Source organism: Gopherus flavomarginatus, chromosome 6, assembly GCF_025201925.1.
Source record: "Gopherus flavomarginatus isolate rGopFla2 chromosome 6, rGopFla2.mat.asm, whole genome shotgun sequence".
Taxonomy (NCBI): Eukaryota; Metazoa; Chordata; order Testudines; family Testudinidae; genus Gopherus; species Gopherus flavomarginatus.
Genome location: NC_066622.1, coordinates 23,023,958 through 23,047,876, shown reverse-complemented (window position 1 = coordinate 23,047,876; position 23,919 = coordinate 23,023,958). Strand labels below are relative to the sequence as shown.

At 47.9% G+C, this 23,919-nt stretch overlaps 1 protein-coding gene across 5 annotated transcripts; it reads left to right on the top strand.

Moving 5' to 3' along the window:
* Window positions 1-638: 638 nt before the first annotated feature.
* Window positions 639-22,897, top strand: TPRA1 (transmembrane protein adipocyte associated 1). 5 transcript variants are annotated; one of them, XM_050958519.1, is made up of 11 exons: window positions 639-784; window positions 8,455-8,663; window positions 8,816-8,948; window positions 11,807-11,893; window positions 13,897-13,969; window positions 14,963-15,042; window positions 16,457-16,567; window positions 17,198-17,258; window positions 19,143-19,245; window positions 20,035-20,115; window positions 21,788-22,897. In XM_050958519.1, the coding sequence occupies exons 2-11, from the start codon at window positions 8,467-8,469 to the stop codon at window positions 22,020-22,022; spliced, it is 1,161 nt and encodes a 386-aa protein (XP_050814476.1). In that variant the 5' UTR covers window positions 639-784; window positions 8,455-8,466; the 3' UTR covers window positions 22,023-22,897. The 5 variants fall into 5 exon arrangements, with proteins under 5 accessions (XP_050814476.1, XP_050814478.1, XP_050814477.1 ...); XM_050958521.1 differs by lacking the exon at window positions 639-784 and adding an exon at window positions 837-890 and having other exon boundaries at window positions 8,460-8,663; XM_050958520.1 differs by lacking the exon at window positions 639-784 and adding an exon at window positions 1,282-1,375.
* The last annotated feature ends 1,022 nt before the right edge of the window (window positions 22,898-23,919 follow it).

Here is a 23,919-nt window from a genome sequence, read left to right as displayed (position 1 = left end):
TTTGGGGACGGCTTTTGCCTAATGACTGAGACTACAACACAAATTATTCAACACTGCATTCCTCTGGCAGCTTCCATCTGGTGATTTTAAAGCATTTTACACAGAACATCCTATGCAATCAAATTGTTTTACCCTGAAACTGCCCATGGCTCACTCACATTAAGCTGTTTGGTTTAGTGTTGGGACCCATTATATTATCCTGACCTTTCCATCTGATTTCCAGTATTCTGCTTCTTTTCTTTTGCAATCCTAACCCAGTTCTCTCCGTTAGACCCTCCTGCAATAGATTTCAGTTTGTACCTGTCCTGCTTTGTACCTTCCATTCTCTACCCAGATCCTCTGCTTTCTCTTTACCCTCCATATTCATTGTGGCCCAGATTCTGCCACCTTTGCTCACCCCAGCGCCTTACTCCGAGTTTCCCACCCACTTTGCCAATACCCCTCCGTGCTTGGCAGGAGAGGGGTGAATTGTTTCCCTGCACCTTGTAGACCCTGGCAGTCCTGCAGGTCAAGTCCCGCCTCCCAGGGAACTCCATTGGTTCCCATGGCCGTTTTGTTTCTCTTTTTGGCGACTCTCTTGACCTAGGCGTCTCGTGATTGGGCAAAGAACTCCGGCCCAGAGATCCTCTGTAAATACCAACTCTAGGCCCAGACGAATAGGCCATTCCTTCCCCCTCGCGGGAAGTTGAGTCCCCTCCGGCTTACATGGGCTCGACGAGCCGCAGCAGACCCCACCCGGAGGGAAAGGGGGTGCCAGCGGAAGGGAGGGGGCTAGCTGACATGGGTAGGGTTGCGGCTCCCTTATGGTGTGGCTCTTTCGCGACGCTCCCCGGGCCCGCGGCCGGTGGAAGCGGTGGGGCCGGAGCCCCAGCTGGGTTCTCGCGGGGTGAGTAGCGCGGCCGGGGTCCCGAGCCCGAGCGGGAGAAGTGGCTCCCCGCCGCCTGCCCGGCCCCCGCCGGGAGAGGGAGCCCCGCCCGCGCCGGGCCCGGTGCCGACCCGGGAGGAGGGTTTCCCCGGGGCCAGCTCCGTGAAAGGGGGAGCCCGGCGCCGGGCCTGAGGCGTGCGGGGCTGCCGGCGGCCGCCGAGCCAGGCGAGGGGGCGGGCCCCGCTGGTGTCCGAGGGGCCCTGTGTGGACGCGGCTTGTTTCCGTGTAACTTGGTCCGGGCGCGGCCTCGCAGGGAACTAAGGAAGGGGCCAGTCGCAGCGGAGCTGGTCAGTTCGGTTCCGGGTGTTGTGTAGCCACGGCCCTGGGCTTCAAAAGCTTTTCTTAAACCGAGGTCTCTAGCCTGGCTGGTCAGTGGGGGGCGGATAACGATATTCGGCTCCGTTAAGGGCTGTTAGGACTGTGGACAATTGTTCTCCATGTCCGCTGGAGGTAGGACAAGAAGCAATGGGCTTGATCTGTAACAAGGGAGATTTAGGTTAGATACTAGAAAAAAACTTCCTAGCTATAAGGGTTGTTAAGCTCTGGAATAGGCTTCGGAGGGAGGTTGTGGAATCCCGGTCATTGCAGGTGTTTTAAGAACAGGTTGGACAAACACCTGTCAGGTTTACTTTGTCCTGCCTCCGTGCCGGGACCTGGACTTGATGACTTCTCAAGGTCCATTTCAGCCCTGCATTTCTCTGATTCATATCCCGTCTCTTCAAGCCTTCCTGTGAGGAGGTACCGCTAATATGAGAGCAATGAGCTTCTTAGGGGTTGGCTATATGCAGAAGTTGCATCTGTTTTTAAAATCACTTTTAAAAACTAAAATAAGTGTTGCAAACCCCCATGTGGGCACACCTGTATCAATTAAAAACAAGTTACATAGGTTTAGTTTCTGCCTGTATATTTACTAATACAAGCTAAATTGATATAATCCAAGTTTAAACTGACACAAGGGTTTTTATGGGTTTAACTACATTGCTTTAAAACGAACCTTTAGTTATAGTGAGGTAACTTGGGGTGTGTTTGGATAGTTTTAACATGTTAGTCGGAAGCCTTGGACTCATCCTGAGCAGCTAACACATGTTAAAACTATAATTTGCTCTGGCTACACTAGGATATTCATTTAATGTATTACAGTTTAACAATACACCGTTTTTCCTGGGCTAGACAGGTTCTTTGTGTGTAGGCAGGTTTCAATGGGAAATACCTGTTCAATCTGTTCTGGGGATGTGTGTATGTTGGGGAGCTTGTTGCTGGTCTCAGGAGTTCTAAAGAAGTTGAGAAATACTCTCTCTTTTTGCTAATTGTGTTTTTTGAATGTGCACTGGGTTTCATAAACCAGTAACTTCTAGCAGCACCTGCCTGGGTGCTGCTGACTGGGAGCTTTTAGTGTTGTTTTTGAGAAACACTGAAATTGACTGCAAACCTCTTCCATGAGGAGTGAGTATTTCAAAATGGAAATCAAGCAGATCTGGGCAGATGGAAGGCAGTGGCAGCTTGGCCCAGCTGTTGTTGGGAAGCACAAACAGCTAACTGCATGGTGTGTGAATTATAGCCATCGCTGGGAGCCTTTATGTTAGCCTGCATATGGAGGATCTGTCTAAGAATGTACAAATGCTATTCTTTAAAAGCCTTTACTAAGAGGGAATGCTGCTTTACTGTATGAAGTGGGAGAAATTTGGGAGAATTCTTTATGATGATTATTGAACCCCTATTTGAAAATCTTTGGCATACCCCTGTGTTCCCAAACAAAGCTATTGTTATGACTGTAAACAGGATTTGACAAATGATCTCTAACTGGCCTTCAGACCTGGCCTCTTAACTTGGGGAGCAAGTTTTACTTAAAATTTAATTTTTTAGGCCAGACTTTTCAAACTTGGGTGCCTCGAGTTCAATGTCTCTTTAGACACCTCATAGCTGGTCTGATTTTCAAACTCTTTTGGGAGTGGTGGGTACTCAGTGCCTCAGAAAGTTAGGCTACTTGTTTAGGTGCCAAAGTATGGAATTAGCTGTTTAACATGAGGCATACACATTTTAAAATGTTGGCCTGAGTTTCTTACCTAATGGTAAGGCTTTGATCCTACAGTGGGGCTCCATGCATGCCCAGGACTCTGTTCACTCAGAGCTCATTGCAGGATCAGGACCAAACTTAAGAGTTCTCAAAAAATTCTGTTGGATTTTGATACTGTTTTAGGTTATTTTGAAGGCAATTGATGTGTTGGACTTTAAATCTGCCAAGGGTGCACAAGCAATCTTTCTTATTTAAGCTTTTTATTGTGGTACTTAATATGATCACTCCGTAATGCCGTTTGCGATGTAATTGAGCTCCAGGTAATCATTGTGAACGGAAATGAAATTCTAAATATTCTATAACATATGATCAACTAAAAAATACTCATCGCTAACATGGAGCAAAAAATGTTTGTGGTAATAAGGATGGGATATCCAGGAAAGAGAAATTGTGGAAACAGATGGCAGTGGTAACACTTGTGTGTGAGAGTATGTTGCATCTATTGTTAACCCTCACATACATCAGAAAACACTAGCTTTTAAAAACTAAATTGTTTTTTAAACTAGTGGTTTTCAACCTTTTTTCATTTGCAGACCCCTAAAAGATTTCAAATGGAGGTGAGGACCCCTTTGGAAATCTTAGATGTAATTTGCAGACCACCACGGGTCTGCAGATCACAGGTTGAAAACCACTGTTCTGAACCAAGTCTGCTCTGGCATAGTCAAGTGAGCTCAAATGGCAGAATGCTAAGACCTTTCATCTCCAGTGTACGTAATATTTTGCAGTTCTCTAGGTATCTCTCATCAAAAGATCCTAAAGTACCTTACAGAATGTAATGAATTTAACCTTACAGCCCTATTGGAGAGGCAGATGAGGAATACCCCATTTTACAGATGGGGAATCTGAAACAGAGAGAGGCTAAGTGCTTTGCCTGAGTTGTCACAGTGTTTGCGTGACAGAACTGAGACTATAACCTGAGGTGTGATTCTCTTATGTGGTATGATTCAGAACTTGCAGCTGAAGGGTGGGGGTGACTAAGACAGCTTTAAGTTGTGCTCCAGGCCACCAGCATAACACAGACATAGGGGCCTGAGTTACCCAGCCTTCTGGGGCTTCTCTGTGGCTGCAGTGCTGTTTGGGACTAAGGGGGGTTGGTGAGGTGACCCTTTGGAAGCATCCTTACTGCCTGCACTGGGGCAATTTTTTTGTGGCTGGAACCAGGGCTTCTAGGGCCCATTTATTCTGCTCTGGTGCGTGATGTAAAGGGGCTGGAGTGGGGGTGAGGATCTTTGGAGTCCTTCATTTGCTTTAAGCAGGTGGTCATCCTACCTTCCCTCCTCTCTTACATGGGGTATGTTGACTCTGTTTACTGCAAGTTTCTTTGCTACTCCTCTCACCCCTCCACAAGAAGGCAGCACTACCTTCTTGTCTGCTGTGGTAAGCTAAGGGATATTTATGAAGGACTCTGCTCATAACCTAGGCTTCATTATATAGTGGGTTTTGGTCACTGGTGAGACTTATGCTAATTATTATTTTAGCATTGTGGTTTTCTTTTACTTTTTAAAACTTGCTTCAAATTCTGATGTGAAATTGAAACTGGAAAGGGAGAGGGGAATTAAGTAAACGCATTTCTGCCACTGAGTGGAAAAACCCATCTTGTGAGCTTGTCCCGTGGACAAAATGAGGATTCAGGAATTTTAAAGCAAACATTGACTCTTGAAAAGCTGTGTTTCAACCTTCCTCCCTCCACTCCCAATTCACCCCCCCACCCTTATTTTCACCTTTAAAGACATTGCAATAACAGTTGCATTTAAACATGGTGTGTGTTAGCACAGTTTTCTGTCATCAGGGCTGCTTGTATGTGGAAAAGGCTGCTCATCGTGCCATGTAATGGATAAACAGGGGTTTCTAACATGGTTCCCAGAAAGGAAGAAAAATATCCTTTCCTCACCAGTCTGGGAAACCAAATTACAACCTGCTAGCTGTGTAATTCAGCTGTAGAGGAGATGGTCCTTGAGATAGCAGACTGCTGTCCGGTAATTTCAGCCACAAACTTCATCTATCTTTGAAATTGTTAGACTCTCTTAATTCAAAATAAAATAAAATTTAAAAAAATCCACCTTTTTTTAGTGAGGGGGCAAAAATACCCACCATTTTTATATCACACCAACAATAACATGAGTGCTTCATGCTTACTCCGTGACTAGGACTTCTTGCCCTAGATCAATAATAATGGTAAAATGTCCTGTTCCTATTGTCCCTTGTGAGTCCAGGGCTTGCTGGAAAGAGACATTGATGCAGTTTAGGTCAGAATGGCTTCAGCTCTGTCCAAAATATGGGGAAGGAAGAGTGTGAATTGATTTGCTGTTTGACAAAGAAACACTTCCTGTAGGAGAAAGAAGAGGGACCTGGGCTATAGCACTTTTTTTTTTTTACCTGGGTATAATATGATTTTGCCTCATCCATACAGCCTGGGCCAACCTAGGTCAGCCTCAACAGAGTTTAACAGCTGTGCAGCATTTGGTGGTGTAGAAGGTCTTAATGAAACATCTCTCACAATACACACAGCTGATTGTATTTCAGACTAGACTGGACAAAGCCCTGGGGAATATGCTGCTAAAGCACAGTCCTGTGGTGGATGAAGGAGCTAAGACTATGTAGCCTAGAGACTGTTCCTGCTCCCATTGGAAAAGTCAGTGGCAAAAATGCCCGGTGCTTCAGTGAGAGCAGAGCAAAGGCACTTGATCAATTCACCATACTGATGTTCCCTTACTATAACCCCTAACCACTATAAACAGTGCCACTTAGCCTGACTTGTTCTTTAAGTGCTAGATGTCTGATTACTTTGCTTTTGTATCGAGCGTCTTTGGAAGCAAAAAGGACAACTAGCATTTGCCCAGAACTAGTAGCCTGGTTGAGAGGCAGGCTCAGTATTGACTTGCCTTTCAAGGCTTTGTGATTGTAAGTCTTAGGTCTGGTCAGCCCAGCTCTGCTTATCACCACTGTGTTGTATTTGCATGATACCAGTGAGTTTTAAGGAGAGGATCTGGTGTCTCTGGGATGCCCTCTACAAGAAAGATGTTTGTTCTTTCTTATTTAACTCCCAGAGAGACTGATTTCTGCCCAAGCTCTTTCTGCTTGGGGAAGGCAGGTCAGATGCTGTGTCCCAAAGTGGATGTCATTGGGATGTCATGGCTCACAGTTGATTTCATGGCTCTCTTTCCCCTCCCTGCACTCGTGGTGCTGTTTCTCCTCCCTTCGGCATCCTATTTAAAAAAAAAAGTTAGGCAGAATCTCCGCTCTGCGAGTAAGCATGATGGTATTCACCCTTTCCTACCCAATTCCTGCCCTTCCTAGAGTGAAGAGGTCCGTCGCATGCGTCAGGCTAGATGGATAGAGCAAAGTAATTAGAGAAGGAAAATGCCTGCTTCAGTGACGTGTCTACGCTGATTAGGAATTGTGGGAAGTGGAGAAGGTGAAATGCACCTCTTAGGGGAGGAGAAGATGTCTCCATAATCCAAAGGTCACTCATTGGAACCTCTGCCAAACTAGGATTTCTGGCACAGAAATTGCCACCTCAGCACAAAGTTAATCTTCCCAAGAGTGTGTTTGTTTAATGTTATGTACCTAAGGTGGTGAAACATACAGTGATCATTAAAGAAATCCCCAGCCTAACAAGTACCTGTTAGAATGTAGGATGAAAAGTGGGTCTGTTAGCAGAGGGCTCCCCCACTTGCCTTGTAAGCCCTGGAAAGGATCCCAGTTTTCCAGAAGAAAGAACAGCTCTGTGTATGAGAGTTTCAGGCAGAACCCTGGAAGGGTAAACCCTGAATGCTAAAGGTTCAGCAGATGATACATAGCTGTACCTCTCCTCCCATCTGTGAAAATATCCATCTGCTGACTCCTGCTGCCAGCATGTGGCAAAAAACCCTACCTTCCTAAATCCACTCATCCTGTCTGCTCACTTTCACAGTGCTGGCTGTAGTTTGAAGCCACACGAAGGGGAATTTTGTTGAGATTAATCCTGGATTAGCTACAGGAAACTGGCTGCCAAAGCTTTATCTGTATGTCTACATTGCAAAAAACCCACCCTAACCCCAGTAACCCTGTGATGGCAAATCTCTGAGCCTGGGTCAACTGATTCGTGCTCATGCTCCGGGATTAAAAATAGCAGTGTAGACATTCCTGGTTTGGGCTAGAGCCCAAATTCTGAGACCCTCCTCCCTTGAAAAGTTTCAGAGCCCGGGCTGCAGCCTGAGCCAGAATGTCTACACTGCTATTTTTAGCCCAAGAGTGTAAGACCCAGAACCTGAGTCTGTTGAACCAGTGTCTGAGACTGGCTACTGTGAGCGGTGGGGTTTTTTTCAGTGGACATACCCTACCAGTGACATGTCTGCGCCCACTACCCAGGGACATGTGGCGTTGTGATGACAGTAGGCAGGTTTTCTTAACCTCACTGTGCTCTGAGATGGCTCTGCTGGGGAGAGCTGGGTTGTAGAGAGAACAGGACTTTGCAGTTGTATTGCATCTTGTGTCTGTGAACTGTAAAGCACAGTGAAAGGTCGGGTTCTCATTCACAGTGGGGAAACTTCTGTGTAGAGAGGGGATTGGCCCAAGGTCATACATCACATCAGCTGCAGGACTAGTGAAGCAATCCAGGTCTCCCATCTCCCAGTCTGCTTTAACCCCATGACACACTGTGTCCCCTGAGGCATAACATGACATGCCTCCCAGGCTGCGTTTCTCTGGTGGTGGGCTGTATATAATTTGCATGTCAGTTTGTAAGTACTATGTGTGAGAGCCCAGTTAGGATTGTGGTATGGTTGGGTTCTTAGAAGAAATCATGGGGCCAGTTTCTACAACCCCACTAAAATCAGTGGCCAGGACTTGAGATTTCATGGATGTGAGTGCAGAATTTGGTCCAATAACATATGAATGACAACTAATAACCCAGCAGGAGCAGCCCCTGGTACCGGAGAGATGTGGAGATAGGTCAGGTATATAGGCAAGGAGAGGGTGAGTATGCATTCAAGGAGGGCAGGTCATATGATAACTGCTCACTCCCCTGCTGAAACCAATCTCATCTTCCTTCAGAATGCTAGGGAGAGGGTGTGTGGAACAGTGGGCAGAAGGGGTAACTGTTACCCTGGGCTACAGGTTCTACACTTGGCTGTCCCCCAGTGTGACACTGGAGAAGTCACTGAATAACTCTTCTTCAGTTTCTACATTTATAAATTAGGGACAGTGATAGTAACCTGTATCCCAGAAGCGGTGAGGGGTTTAGTTTGTTGATGACTGCTTGGAGATCCTTAGATGAAACGGGCTGATGTTGGTAGTTTGCAGTAGCGAGTAGGATGCAGTTACATAGGGTCTAATGTCAGGGACACTCTTTGCTGATCTTCCTGCTCAGTTGATTTAAGGTTGCTTTTTGCCTTCATCTTGGTTGTTCTGTGTTGTATCATGCTTGGTCTTAGCACCCATTGAGTGTGACTCTAACTCTCTGTCCCCTGTCCAGAGCAGAGGCAGGATGTCCCAGTCTGTGACGTCTGTGGTGAGGTTCTCCACGTATGACAATATCACCCACTCTGTTGCCAATGCCCTGGTTATGGCCTCAGATAATGTGACTGCTCTGCCCCAAACAACAACATGGGCAATCAACGACACCAACATCACTGTGCCACACAAGTGCCTGCTCTTGCTATATGAAGACATCGGGAAGTCCAGGTGAGGTGTAGGAGCTGGGGCTGGACCTTGTCTAGGAAATGATGGTTTTCCCTCTCAGGTGTGGGAGCAGGGGAAAGTAAGGCTGTTGCCCTCCTCTCGGGGAAGGTAATCATGCAGATGCACTTCTAACTATTTTATTTCACTTTTTGCAGAGTCCGCTATTGGGACCTTATGCTTCTGGTTCCCAATGTGCTTTTCTTTGTCTTTCTTCTCTGGAAACTGCCTTCTGCCAGAGCCAAGATCCATGTCACCTCCGGCCCCATCTTTACTACCTTCTACATACTAGTGAGTACCAGGTCTGCTCTCTGAATTGACTGGGGAGTGTTAAAGTGCTGTGTGTGTGTTTGTTTTTTGTCTGCCCTCCCTCGCCTTCCCAGAACATTTATCGTTCGGGGTTAACCTGAGTCAGACCCCTTGGAGGTAAAAGCCCTTTGGCTCCTGCAAAAACATATAGGTTTTCTTTTTAAATTAAGATTCACTGTTAGAAATGGGCACAGAGCTACAGAGTTTGGATCCAGATCAGGCTTCCACTTCTCTGAGACTTGGGATGTTTGGATCTGGGGTTTTGGGTTGGGTCTTTCTCTACCATTAAGTGGCCCGTTTTTAATCTAGCACAATTTTTTTTACTTCACCTTACTATCTAGTATCTTATATCTTCCCTGCTCATTGCCTCTCTTACAATATGTCACATTTAAAACAACACTAACTTTTCACTGAGATATAGTGGAAGCAAATCCCCTGAAAAATGAAATGCGTGAAGTTGCCAGAAAGAGACTGCACATAAGTTAGCCCTCTATAGAAAATCCTGATGTGATGGGTTGCAGTTGAGCTCCTGGAACCTGGAGATTCCCAGCTTGGGTATTCCTCTCTGAGGCAGCAGGAAAGGGGCTGCTTGTTCTAATTGGATGGCCAGCTTTGGTTCTGAGAGCGTTCTCATGGATTCTTGGTGATACGAGGTTGGAGAGTGAAAACAGAACATGTGGATGAGAACAGTCCTAGTTCTCGAACACGTAGGATCTCCTTTTCCTTTCCACAGTTTAAAAAGTCACATGCAGCCTCTAATCAGGATAGGAAAGTCTCTGTAGTAGCTACTGTTTCTGTCAGCTGTGCTGCCATTGGTGCATGGTATAAGTGCAGCTAGGGACCTGGCTGGATTAAGTGTGTGGATGAGGTTCATGAAGCTACTGTCATGGGTGTGTAGTCAGGCCCCTGCTGCCTCAGAGCAGCATTCATATGTCTGTTGTCTGTCAGTGGGAGTAATGTGGCAGCAGTACAGTGCCCTGCTTGACAGAGTTCACCGTGGTAGAGAGAGAGAGATCTTTCCTCAAACTAGGAACGAGTAGTAACAGACAAAAACCAGGAAGTGTGAAAAACTGAGGCCAAGATAATAGCAAACCTAGTCTCAACCTATAATTGGAAGTTCTGAGCTCTGGGAAGGGGGTACAGTCAAGTAATGCAGGCACAGAATGTCAGGGACCGGCCGGTGTTGTTAGGAAATTTTAGAACAATCTAATAATTAGAAAAATGTTCAGGAATTTTAAAAAGCATTATCAATAGTTTAAAACTTGGATTTAAACCTTTCCCAGTGCAACTGGCTCAGCAGGGAGCAAGTGCCATGGGACAGAAAAGTGCAGCTGACCAAAAGCTGAGGGAAAGAAACAAAAATGAAACTTGTCTAGACTGTTGGCTTTGGGAGGAGCAAAAAGGAACCCAGCAGCAGAGACAGTGAAAAGCATATCTCCATTTTATAATCTCCAGCATACTGGTAGGAAAAAAGAGGATATAAAATGTTTCCTTTGAAATCAGGATTTGTAAATTGAGTGTCCCTTCAGACAACTCTCTCTGTCTGGTTTCTAAAAAGCTAATGAAGGTTCTCCTCTCCCAGGGCATGGTGCAGCCTGTTGGACTGGTGACAGGCTAAAGACAGCCTACATCTCCTCTTGCCCTGTTTGAAAACCCACCTGACATTAGTACAATTTAATGCTTTCTTACTGAGCTGATGCAGTTTCTTTATTGTTAAAAATAAGTATGGGCTTTGAGGAGAGGCCAGTCTTTTGCCCCTTACAGCAGTAGCAAAGAAAATCCAGTTCCCATAAAGGGGAGGAAAATATGGCTGCTAAACTGGTGCCATGGAGCATTCAGAGATTTTGCTTCTCAGAGCAATTTTCCCCCCAATCTTGCCCTCCAATGAGTAGCAACACTGCTTGCTCTCCCGGCGTTGCACTCCTCCCCACACCCTCCTGCAAGGGTGTCCTTCAGAGCACCCACTGGGATGTAAAGCTGGAATGCGCAGGAAGGTGCTATGAAGATCAGTAGTAGGCGCTATGAAGATTTGTAGTAGGTGGTACACTTCAAAACACGTACAGTACGCTTTATGATATAGCCCCCCAGCTCGCCGTCACCGTGGAAAGGCCAGTACAGTTTGTGAGCTGGTTAATCAGATTTGACCTTTTCCCCCATTGGGATAGGTTTAGCCACTTTATATCCCTAGAAGATTAGCATAATTTAGCCCACAATGCTGGCAACTCTTCTTGGAAAGACTTGTGTTTTCAGAAACTCGAAAGCCCTAGGCCTCAGCTGATTTCCCACCTTCCGCATTCTCGAGGGCTCCCAGTGTTTAATGAATGGACTGTAGAGCTCTGCTTTATAACAGATCTGAGGTCTGTTGGCTGATATCCTGTGGTATCTGTTATCTGGTGAGCTCTGTATATTGAGTCACATTAGGCACTTGCCTTCATCATTGGGAGTGGTATTTTTTTAATTGACTCTTTACTTGGGCTGAGGTGGTGCGAATGAGGAAAAAAAAGAATTAGCTTCTTGGACTCTGGAGAATCCCCTCCATAAAGCCATGTGTACAAGGACTGGAAGAGGCTCCTTTCACTGGTTGTTGAGGGAAATTAGGTGTTCATTCCTTCACAGGGTCTAAGCCTGCTGCCTATGCAGTACTCGCACCAAGTAAGCCTAGGGAGAGGGAGACCGGCTCCAGGACTCTATCTTGGATCTCTGTCTCGGAAGTCCCCGAGTATTAACTGTTAGGCTTCCAAGCTAAGGTGGAAACTGGTTCCTAGAGCAGAATTCCTGATTAGCATCATGGGCAATGTGCAGCATATGGGCACCAGCTCACCTTTGCTTTCTTTTCCTAGGTGTTTGTGGTGGCTTTAGTTGGGATTGCTCGTGCAGTTGTCTCCATGACCGTCAGTGCCTCTGATGCTGCCACAGTTGCTGATAAGGTGAGTACAGCACTGACCCTCGACACTTCTGCATTGCACAGTTATGGCCCTTGTGATTAGCAGCTTCCTGTTTACATGCATACTGGAAGAATGTTTTTATCTGCAACGTTCATAGTGTGTGGATACGGTGGAGTCTCATTTTGATAACCAAATCCAAAGGATCACAGCATCCAGATCTGTGGAACAATGAACTTCCTAAATAACACATCAATAGGAGCAAAATCTCCATGTTGCAAGGAGAGAATGAATCAGCGAGGCATCTTGATGCTAAGCCAGGTCCTCCTACAATTGTCTAATGACTGGCAACACCCAGACTTTAATGGCCCTGGCTGCAGCCTTGTGAAAAATGTAGGGTACTTTCCTGTGTGCTGAGAACAAACAACCCTGAAGTCCATTGTGAATGTTTCTGGATCAAGCAAAGAGCAAACAGGAAATATCTTTGTAAAGTAAATTTTGTTCTAGAGAGTTAAATGATTACCACAAGAGGGCATCCCCTAAATCAAATGCTCTGTAGCTCTTGTGGTGTTGGAGGCAGAAGTCCTACCTAGAAAATGTAAGCTTCTCTAATCAGAGTTCCCTGGGTGCCCTTGTAATTTCTAGGTTCCTTTTCTCTCTGACGTTCCCTGTGGCAGATCACTGCTTTTTAACACACTACTTGTTGTGAGTAGCTGGCTAGATCACGGTGATCTTTTTCCTGAGCCTCTGCTGCATGCATCAGGGTCTGAACATTAAATAAGGGATTAGATTTCATGAGAGTAACTGTCTGTGTCTCTGTCAGCTCTCTGCTGTTTGTGGTGCTGTGAAATCACGGAGGACATATAGATATCCTGTCCTGTACTCCCTGCAGGGGATGTGCTGTTACGTGGCTTTGTAAGATGGGATGCTATAACAGGAAGTGCATCTTTTTTTTAAATAGGAATTGCTGTTGTGTGACTGGTTTCCGAAGTCTATGAGCATCTTCCCCAGGGGATATACTGGCTACTCCTGAAATTCCTGGGTTCTTATCCCAGATATGCTGCTGCTTCACTTTAGAGGAAATCATTTCATCTCTCTGTGTCTTGGTTTCCCTGTCTGTGAAATAATAATTACCAGCCCCTTAGGGAGCTTTAAGGGTTTATTATGCTTTGAGATCCCTGGATAGGCAGCACCAGAGGAGGACACTAGAATTTCTGCCAGGCATAGATTTGCTGCAAAATAGCCCAATAGTCCTAGTTTCTAAGGTGATGAAGACACATGTTGTTTGGGTTGGCAGTGATTGGGAATGCAGCAGACATGACACCCCCTGCCCCAGAGAGAGGACTTTAACTGTGCTGAAGTGGGGCCACTTTCTCAGTCCTTCAGGTGGTGCATCATTCATTCCCACTGAGTCCTTCTCTGCTGGATGGGCAGTGTGTGCAGTGCTGGGCCTTGTGGCAAGGGGTATAAATGGGGGGGATTAGTTAATTTTTGGCACCTTCCTCTGCAAAGGATGAGGAAGGTATATGGCAGGAGTGGCCAAACTGCAGCTTGCAAGCCATTTGTGGCTCTCTTATAGTTGCAGTGTGGCTTGCGGAGCCACGCATTCTCCAGCTACCAGATTGCAGTGCTGGGGAGAGGTCAGGGCTTCTGCCCTGAAGTGAGGTGGTGACGCTAGGGGCTTCTGCCCCATGGGGAGGGGATCTAAGGGCTTCAGCCCCGCAGGAGGCACCCACTGGGGCTCAGGGCTTCAGCCCTGCTCTTGTTGAAGCCCTGAGCACTGGCAGGCACCTCCCAGGGGGCTGAAGCCCTGAGCCCCACCACCGTGCCGCAGGGCAGAAGCCCTGAGCAGGTGCGGTCAGCTCTCAGACTTCTGAAGATTATCATGTGTGGCTCGGAGAATCAGTAGGTTTGGCCACCTCTGGTATATGGGAACAATCAGCTCCATCTGAAGAATGTCTTCCCCCAAGGCAAGGGGGTGGAGTATCGCTATATAAACTTCCCCTTGGCTCCTGGCCCTCCTGACCCTGGTCTTTGTTGTCTCTTAGATCCTGTGGGAGATCACGAGGTTCTTCCTCCTGGCCATTGAGCTGAGTGTGGTGATCCTAGGCCTTGCCTTCGGTAGGTGCCAGAAGGCTTCCTGCTTTCCAGTGCTCCGGATGTGTCTCTTCCCTTCTGTGGAGGTGGTGTGTGCAGCCTGGCCTCTGCCTGCAGGGAAGTTGGGGTGGGGTAATCCTGTGAAGCGGGGCATCACTAGAATAAAAATGGAAGACAAGCAAGGTTCTCATTTTTGGAAATGATCTGAAGTGTCATTTGTGCCATTTCCTGTGTGGCTCATGCAGTTGTCAGGACAGCACATGAATGTTGGAGTCACACATGCGCTTGTGGTGATGGTGCATGCAAACTGGGGGAAGGAGAGGATGCTGGTGCACAAGCGCATGTTTGAAAATGTCCCCTCCAGCATGCAAATTCTTCCCACAGGCTTCTGAAAGTCATTATTGTATTTGCTTGAACTCCACCGTCTTTGAGAGGGAGATTCCTCTGGGGCCCTTCTATCCACCTCCTTTTGCTGCCTCTTCCCTGGCATGGGCTTGTCAGAGGTGCTTTCATTCGAGCCCAGGGGGATGCTCCTTAGCATCGAGTAGTCCTCAGGCGCATGTGTGTGCTCATAGATGATTCTGTCGTGCTCATCACTGCGGTATCTAAACACTGGATCTCCCACCCTGGAGGGCTCACAACTTCGATGCAGGTTCTCCCAGATGACGTTGGCCCTGACTTGACTCCTCCTTTAGCTGTTCTGTGAAGAGAGAAGTTTCCTGCAGTTCTGTGTAGATAACATTGCTGCTTACTCTGACTTGTAATTGTACTGGAAGTTGCTTTTCTGGAGTGGGAAGGAAGCAGAGTCAGACTCTCCTGTTTTATAGATATGACATGCTGAGGCCTGTGAAAGGCTTAAGCCATCTGGGCAGTAATACAGCTGCTGTGAGTTAAATGAGCTGTAATCCTCCTACTGGGGGTGGAGGTGGACAAGGGCTTTCTAGTGTGACAGCAGCTCCTGGACACAGCTGATGTGGTGAGGGTGACTGAAGTATGATCTCTCCTTGCTCTTTTCAGGTCATCTTGAAAGCAATTCCAGTGTCAAGCGTGTACTGGTGATCACCACAGTGTTGTCACTGGCTTACTCTGTTACCCAGGTGAGCGCACTGGGGCCTGCAAGCTAGTGCTAGTGAATGGGAGTACGCTGTTTGATGTTGAGCAGCGTTTGCCTGGAAAGAACTGGCCAGCTGTGTGGAGAAAGGGGCCTGTTGCTTTGGAGTCTGAGGAGAAAAGAAATGTAGCTAAGAGTAATCTCCATTCTGCGAGACTGGAGCCTTTCACCTCTAGTGCAGTGGGCTGAAAGCAACCCAAGTCAAGGGGACTGGCTGGCAGGGAATCAAATACCAGGTTAGGGCGGGGACTGACTGGTTGAAGGGATTGAGGAGTGGGTGCTGAAGCTTTTCACATCTAGGAAATTACTTCCAAATCCAGTCTTTAGTTCCATCTGAACTCGAAGGAGAAACAGCACATGCTTATTGAACTAGAGCTGTGCAGTGGGCCCTCATAGCCTCAAGTCTCATGCCGCCTCCTGAGTGGAGAGCTGCCACTTCCCATCATGTTACCGCTTGGTATATTAGCTGTGTCTCGCTCTCTCTGAACAATGTGTGTCTGGGCATGTTCTCATCTTCACTAGTGGCAATGGCCAGCCCTTTGTAATAGTCTCTCTATTTGAGGCAGTACCAGAGTAATAGGGCAGTCATTGTTCAGTGTTTGGACTCTCACATACAGAGGCAGTGAGCTGAGTGTTACCACATGATACTCTGGAAGAGCCTCATTAAATACCAAGTGGCTGAGCTGTATCTCGATTCAGTAATCCCCTCTTTCTCTTCATTGTCTGTGCAATCAGATCTCTGTCTAATCTGCTTTCAGATGGGCTCCAGGTATGTGAGACTGGGTGTCCTTTCCCAGCTGTGCACAAGTGCAAGGGTTTACAGATTGGATCTTACAATAGGAAGTGTCAGTTCTGGAGAAGGGAATATGGCACTTGCCATTCCCAGTCAGACCAGTGGTCCTTTGAATCCAGTCTCCTGCTTCCCATCTGTTCTATCTTCTAAGACATCACAGGAGCTGTTCTCCTCCAGACCCAAGCACTATGGCTGGTCCCCTGGCTTGCTTGCTCCCCGGGCCCCGGGGAGAAGTCTCTCCCATTGCAATAACATGTGATTGCGCATACATTCAGATAGCTGCTTATGTATTGCTAAACAGACACCTACCCTTGCCACTTCCTTCCCCCTCCTTCTGCTCTGTTGGAGTCCTGTGCTCCCCAGCTTCTCACCCACATCTCATCCACTATCTTACGTAGATGAGGCTGAATTGCCTGGGGAGGTGGGGGGGGAGGAAGGGAAGGAAGGAATGTCTGAGCAGTGCAAGGTGCAGGGTTCAGTGGAGCAGTTGTCTGAGCATGTGTAAATGCAAATATCGTTTGTCCGGTGTCCTGTGGTGGTGTGTGTGTGGGGGGGATAGAGGGGTCTGTAAGAGGCTGTGTCCTGATAATGCCTTTCTCTCTTTTAGGGGACACTGGAGATCCTCTACCCTGATGCTCACCTCTCAGCGGAAGACTTCAACATCTATGGCCATGGAGGAAGGCACTTCTGGCTTGCCAGCTCCTGTTTCTTCTTTCTGGTAAGGACAAAGCACATTCTGACCCTCCCTGAGACACATGGAAAGACAGTTTGGAGAGGTATCAAATTGATACCTCTTCTCTGGTAAGCGTATTTATTATCTCTGCTTATCTAGATGCTTGATGTCTTCTAAACATCATAGTGAGACTTGGGTCCAGGTAGTCAAATGCAAAACCACAGGCACTGGACAGCTCCTGGCTCCCCAAAGGGACCTGCTTATTCTCTTGTAACTTCCTGCGTGCAGTGCTGGAACTGGGAACACCTGGGAGTTGATGCCTCTCAGAGGGGTAGGGAGGGCAGATAAAGATTGGGTGGGAGGGGCTCCATTTCTGGCAGCAAAATTCTAGCTCTGCTTGATGCCTTTCCCCAGTGTTCCAAAGTGAAGAGCCCCTAAAGGCCTGAGCCAGCAAGGTGCTGAGCACCTAGGGCTCCTACTGGCTTCAATATCAATGGCTTGGTTTCCTGTATCCCCTTTCTTTTCCCTGTGAATTCATATTTGTATAGTGCCAATGGGGTGCCTGGCACTTTGCACACCCACCACTCCCTTGAGACTTTAGCAGTTTAACTCCAAGCCAGCAGTAGAACAGTTTGCAAGGGGCAAGGACCTAGCTGTCTCCTTCTGCCTCAACAGGTCTATTCCCTGGTGGTGGTTCTTCCAAAAACTCCCCTGAAAGACCGGATTTCTCTACCGTGTAAGTGGACACACCAGGCTTCATATGGCATAGCCAGTCAGTGCTGGGATAGAACCATGTATTGGGCAGGGCCGGCTCTTCCGTTTAGGCCACCTAGGCAATTGCCTAGGGCGCCAGGATTATTGAGGGGCGGCATTTTGCCGGGGGGGCGGCAGGCGGTTCCGGTTGACCTGCCGCAGGCGTTCCTGCGGAGGGTCCGCTGGTCCCGCGGCTCCAGTGGAGCTGCCGCAGGCGTTCCTGCGGAGGGTCCGCTGGTCCCGCGGCTGCAGTGGAGCTGCCGCAGGCACGCCTGTGGCAGCTCCACCGGGGCCGCGGGAGCAGCGCGTGGGGCAGCAAAATGGCCTACAGCGCCAAAAACACTGGCGCCGGTCCTGGTATTGGAGGTGGGGGCTGGTTTGCATTTTCCTTAGGTATCCCTTGTAACCAAATTTACAGCAAATACACACACCCCTACTCAACCAGTGACTGGGACATTGGGTATGTGGCAGGGGATTGAGTAGAGGTTTGCTGCTCAGTGAGATCTCCATTTTCTGGGTGGTTTGGATACTGTAGGTTTGGTGTAGCTGGTCAGTATTAGCCCTCCAGCTGCCAGCACTTTTTCATACTGGCAGACAAAAATGTCCTAGCACAATGAGATGTATGTAGGCATCTATGGTAAATGAGGGTTACTTTGGGGTTCTGTAAAGTGCAAGTAGCTAATTCGTGAGGGGTGAAATCCCTGCACAGTGGCATGTCTTGCATTTCAGTCTCTCCTTCCTGAGATGACAGAGGGTGAGAAGGCGTGTTTGTGTCCTCGCTGTGACCATCAAGGCATTGAATGAAAACAATGGGTCTTTTCCATTATCGTGGGAGTGGGGAGAGGTGTAATGTGTTTGGGTCCTAGTAAGATTCTCTTGTAGGGTGTGGCGAGTACTATAAGGAAGGGCTTGGCTTCTGAAAGGTAAAGCCCCTTGTTGTGTAGCACATAAGGTTACATCACCTTGGCGTACAGCTGCTGTCTGGCCACTTGGGAAGAGAAAGCTCTAAGCTTTCTAGACTGACTGCTTGGGAGTTGCTAATTAGTCTTGTCTGGTTTGGCAACTCTGCCATTTTTGTTAGTATGATACATCTCTAGCATCCTGAAATGGCTGCAGTAGCTGAACAAGAGGATGAGTGGTTCAGGTTATTGGAATACTTCCATTAGATTATTCATTCTTTACATGAAAAAAAGTCCGTCTGATGCTCACCAAAGCGAGAGGACATGCTGGGCATGCTGCAGGCAGGTGCCAGGCAATCTTTGCCAGGCCACAGCTCTGCCAATGCACCTTGCTCCAGATCTGCAGTATCCCCTGCTATTCCAGTCTTCTCCTTTTTCAGTTCTGCTGGTACCCTCACACCTGATACAAAGTGCCCCTTGTCTGTCCTCCATGCAGCTTTACTAATGCCCTTCATTCCTGACCCATAGCACCTCTTTGGTTCAATCACGGGCCTTTGTGTCCAAGATTGCCACCTGTGCTACACGTTTGTTTGCGTTGTGACCAACACCTGGTCAACGTGCCCAGCTGTAACAGGCTTGCATGTGTTGCCTTGATACCACCCTTTTTAACTCCACCTTTTTCTTGATGATGCATGAGCCTGTGGTTTCATCCATTATATCCTATTAATATATAGCTGTTTATTTCCTGGTCTCCAGCAGAGCTCCTGGCACAAGATGTGGTCTGGGGAAGAAATATGGGACATGGACTTCCTGCATTCCATAGTGCTTTCTCTTTAAATGTTTGACACACTTCCCCTCTGCTGTGGGTTGTGTCGCCTCCATGAGGCAGTGTGTGTCTATCATGATCCTGTATTCAGTCAGTGCTGATAGGGTTAGATTTCATCCTTGTGTCCTTGTCTGTCTTACAGCTAGGAAGAGTTTTTATGTCTATGCTGGAATTCTCGCTCTGCTGAATCTGGTGCAGGGCTTGGGCAGTGCCCTTCTCTGTGTGGATATCATAGAAGGATTGTGGTATGTATGCAGGGGCCCCCAGCATCCTGCCTGCTACTGTAGATGGGTCCTTGGGTTGGCAAGAGGAAGAGATATCTGTAGCCCAATTAAGATGACTTATTTAATGAGTGCCTTGCATCACCTTCTCCCCCTGCCCTAGGCACAGTCTTGGGATGATGATCTTCCTGTCTGTTCTTAAACAGAAATAAAGCATTTGGCATGAATTGAACAGTACTGCTGTTAAGATCACACCAAGAAAAGGCAACAGTGCAGGAAGCTACTGGGAATGAGGGGTTTGTGGATTTGTTCCTTAGTTCTCTCCACATGGGCCTCTTGTGCTAGGGTGGGGCAGCATCTTGTTTCCATTGATGACTAGCCATTGGCATTGTTTTGTCTGGGGTTTCCACAGTGGGAGAAACCATGTTCAGTAGAGATTAATGGAAGACACGGAGACAGACAGTTTCCCCGAAGTAGTGTTGGGACACCCCTTGAGTTGTACTTTGGAATTGGCAGGATCTGCTATGGGGTACAATGCCCTGCTATTAAGGCGCTCCCCCAGAGTTTGAATTGTGATGTACTGGACTGAGACACTTGGGGCTTGCTGGTTCCGTCCTTGGGGGTCTGGGAGTGGTGAGGCTTTGGCGGCAGAACTCATTCATTTGCACCAGGGTCATGTACTTGTTTCATAGAAGGTTCTTCCTGTGGTTCTCCGCACCCCCTTCCCCCCACTCTGGATGGAATGGGATAGCATGGTTGTGTTCATTAAACAGCGGACACTAAGTGGCTGCATGTTTCCTCTTGCCTCCAAAGCTGTGTCGACGTCACCACGTTCCTCTACTTCAGCTTCTTTGCACCTCTCATTTATGTGGCATTCCTGAAAGGCTTCTTTGGGTGAGTAGCCAAACCAACAGGGGATTTTGATGTCTGTTGATCTTTGTGCCCAACTTGTCCCATTTGTAAAATAAAAGCAGTGGAAGGAGCAGTGGGGGAGTAGGGACTCAGGAGAACTGGGTTCTGTTCCTGGCTGTGGCGCTTGTTCCCTATGGGATCGTGGGTAAGTTACTTCCCCTCTCTGGGACTACATTTCTCCATCTGTATAATGGGAATAATACTTAAACTGCGCACAGGAATTTGTCAGGATTAAGCTGTTAATGTCTGCAAAGCACCAGTAATTTTGGTTCTGAAATGAATAATCGACTGATTAGTGGGAGCCTGAGTCCCACAGCAGGATTAAATCAGTGTCTTGGCTCCTGGATTTTCAGATGGATTTAGAGCAGGGGTTCTCAAACTTTTGTACACAGCAAGTCTGAATGTGACCCCCCCCATATATTAAAAACACTTTTTAAATATATTTAACACCATTATAAATGCTGGATGCGAAGCGGGGTTTGGGGTGGAGGCTGACAGCTCCCAACCCCCAGTTTGAGAACCCTGGGTTTAGAGAAACGGTCTGTGGATTAGCTAGCACAGGGATCAGCAACCTTTGGCACGCGGTCCGTCAGAGAGAGCCCCTGGCAGGCCGGGCCAGTTTGTTTACCTGCAGCGTCCGCAGGTTTGGCTGATCGCAGCTCTCACTGGCCACAGTTTGCCATCCCAGGCCAATGGGCCGTGTGGGAAGGGCAGCCAGCACATCTCTTGGCCTGCATCACTTCATGCAGCCCCCGTTGGCCTGGAGCAGCAAACTGTGGCTAGTGGGAGCTGCGATCGGCCAAACCTGTGGACGCGGCAGGTAAACAAACCGGCCCGGCCCGCCCCGCCAGGGGCTTTCCCTGATGGGCCGTGTGCCAAAGATTGCCGATCCCTGAGCTAGCATGATGGATATCCAAAACCAGACTGGGAACTCCTTGAACGTCCCTCAGCCTCTCACTAATGCTGTCTGAGTAACTGATTCTTGGGCTTGAGGTGCCACTGTGTGGCCAGACCGAGGAAGTGCAGTGTCTTCATCTTACCAATGTTTCAAGAACAGGACACAACAAAACACGCAGGGATGTTTGTGTGAATCTTGCCAATGGGGGAGGAAGCAGCAGCTTCTTAACCCCATTTAAGGGCTTGAAGTATTCTCAGAACAAGTAAAACTGTCTCTGGGGCCCCATATGCAGTCTGGAAGGGGCTAAGTTTGGTTTGGAATCAGCTGTAGATGGAAACTGATGGTTCTTCGGATAAAAATGCCTCCTTTTGGAGCATGTTTGAAATCCGCTGGAGGAGCCTTGAGGGGCAAGCCTGGCCTCATTTAAGTTTGTGGCAAAACTCCCATTGATTTCAGTGGCACTAGGATTTCAGCAATGGTCTTTAGGAGCTAAATGTGCTGTGATCAGAGCATATTCCTCTACACGCCGCATTCCAGCCATGACTGTTCAATTGTAGCTCTGCCAATGTACCTCATTGCTGAGCTGCAGAGCCCCCTGCTTTTTCGATCATGGAACTCTCCTGTTGGTAGTACCATGGGGTAATGTGCTGTGGCTGTCTGTCCTTCAGGACAGTGCAGGTTCCCTATAGGTGCTGTTGCGTCTCTTGTGATACTGCAGCACTTAACAAGGATCTTAATTCTTTTCCCTGACTCCAGGTCTGAACCGAAGATCCTTTTCTCCTACAAATGCCAAGTGGACGAGCCTGAGGATGTAGATGTGCACCTCCCCAATGCCTATGCTGTGGCCAAGAAAGAGGGTGTGGATTCCAGCTTCTACTCCAGCACCCAAATCGACACCGCAGCCTACCTGGATGACGTAGCCTCAATGCCCTACCACGTGGGAAGTGTCAACAGCATTGACAGTGACCGCTGGAAAGCCATCAATGCCTAAATCAACCCAGACCCCCAGCACGATGCCACCCTCCCTGATCACACAGCTGTTAGGATGTGCATCACAGATGGTCCTCAGTCACTTGGTGTGGCTTTTCCCTCTTCCCCTGGGCTTTAAAAAAACCCATCGTGGAACAAAATAGCTCCAGCCCTCCCAGAAGGACTTTTGTATCTTCATGTGATAACAGCCTCGACCAGCTTTGTTCATAAATATCTAAATGCTGAACCTTCCTGATCCTTGGTGTTCCAGATGTAGCTGTGACCCAGAAGATGGGTCTGGCTGCCACCCGTTCCTTTTCAGTGACTGAAAACACTTGTGTAACTGGGAGGGGAGTGGGATTTTGGGGTGGGCGAGTTGAGATTGGCTTCTCCATGGCGTATATGTGCGAAGCATTCAGTGCATGGAGCCAAAGGCACTTTCATGGTCTGTCTCAACAGGTCCCCTTTCCCATGTCATATTGCATTGTATTGTAGGAAGAGCACTGTCTGGAGAGAGGAGGCCTGGGAGAACAGGGCTGCTCCTCAATTCCAGCAGATACCAATGGAAATCATGAACTGTAGTAAAATGGAAATTACAAGGAGTGTTTTGAGTGTGTATGAGAGAAGGCTCACTGATGAGCGAACTGTTAAATGATCATTAGAGGGGCACTGTCTGGGATCTGGCAGACCAGCTATATCCTGGGTCAAGGAAAGAGACTTTTAAAGAGCCAGCATTGCTGTCTGTTGGAGAGACAGTGGCTATGGAAGGGTCTCTGAAGACCATGCTTATGCTCAACTGAACTCATACTGTGAACTTGCAGTGACAAGTGGCTATGTATTTTACACTGAATTAGGGTTGAGTTTTAAGAATAAAATTGGCCAAGTGTGAGTTTTTCAGATCTGCACTCTGCTTTACAATCCTGGTTGAATTCCAGAGCTCTAAGAGGGCTGTAGAGGAGGAAGCTTTTTGGCTTTGAAGATGAAGGCTCAAGAGGTGTTCAGATGGGTTGAGGCAGAGCAGAAGCCCCGGATGAGTCCTGGCTTCCAGTGACCAATAGCTGGTGAACTCTGGGAAGCCACCAGAATGCTAGGGTCAAGGTGACTAGTGTTTTAGGTTGGGAGGTAGATGGGATGCAGGCAGACAGGCAAACTGCTACTACTTCTATGGCGGCTTCCCTCTCCTGACCTGTGGTGCTTTACAGCTTGCAGCCTAGCACAGTCACACTGGCCTGAACAGATTTTATAGCTGGATGTATTGAAAATATTTCCTTGTACTTAGAACGTGGTTCTTTTAAAGACTGTCAAGGACCTGCCATTAACCTGCTCACAGTGAAAGAACAACTTGTATCTGTCCAGTCTGGCATGGCTTTTCTGGACCTCGTCGTGGTCCAAACATGTGGCTGTTCCACTGAAAGTTGCAGCATCCAGTCTGGTGGCATCCCTGTGGTTGGTTTGTATGCACTGTTGGCTAACAGGTTTATGCCTATAGCACTGAGGGGGGTACGATTCCAACTGGGAGCTCTGTGGAGGTGGAGGCTCTTACAAGAAATGTCTGCATTCCATTAGCGATGGCAGGGTGAGACTGTTTTAAACATTTGAGGATTTCATGTCTCTCTCTCTCTCTCCCTCCCTCCTATGACTTTCTTGTACCTGGCAGCCCAAGAAAGCGAAGGAGGCAAAGATTTTAGGAAATGCTTATTCTGTGGTGTGGTGGTGGTTTGAATTGTGAGTAGGAGGGGAGCAAAGGTGTAGTACAGCCAGCTTCCAGAAGTGCCCAGTGTGAGGAAGGGGAAACACCAGGAGTGAGAACTGGAAGCTAGTGCAGGTCTTTGAAGCCATGTAGCCACCTGGTTTCTCTCCTCTTGTTCATGAGCAGCGCAGCCTCTCTATGGCCAGGAAGTTCTGCTGCCTTTGGATTC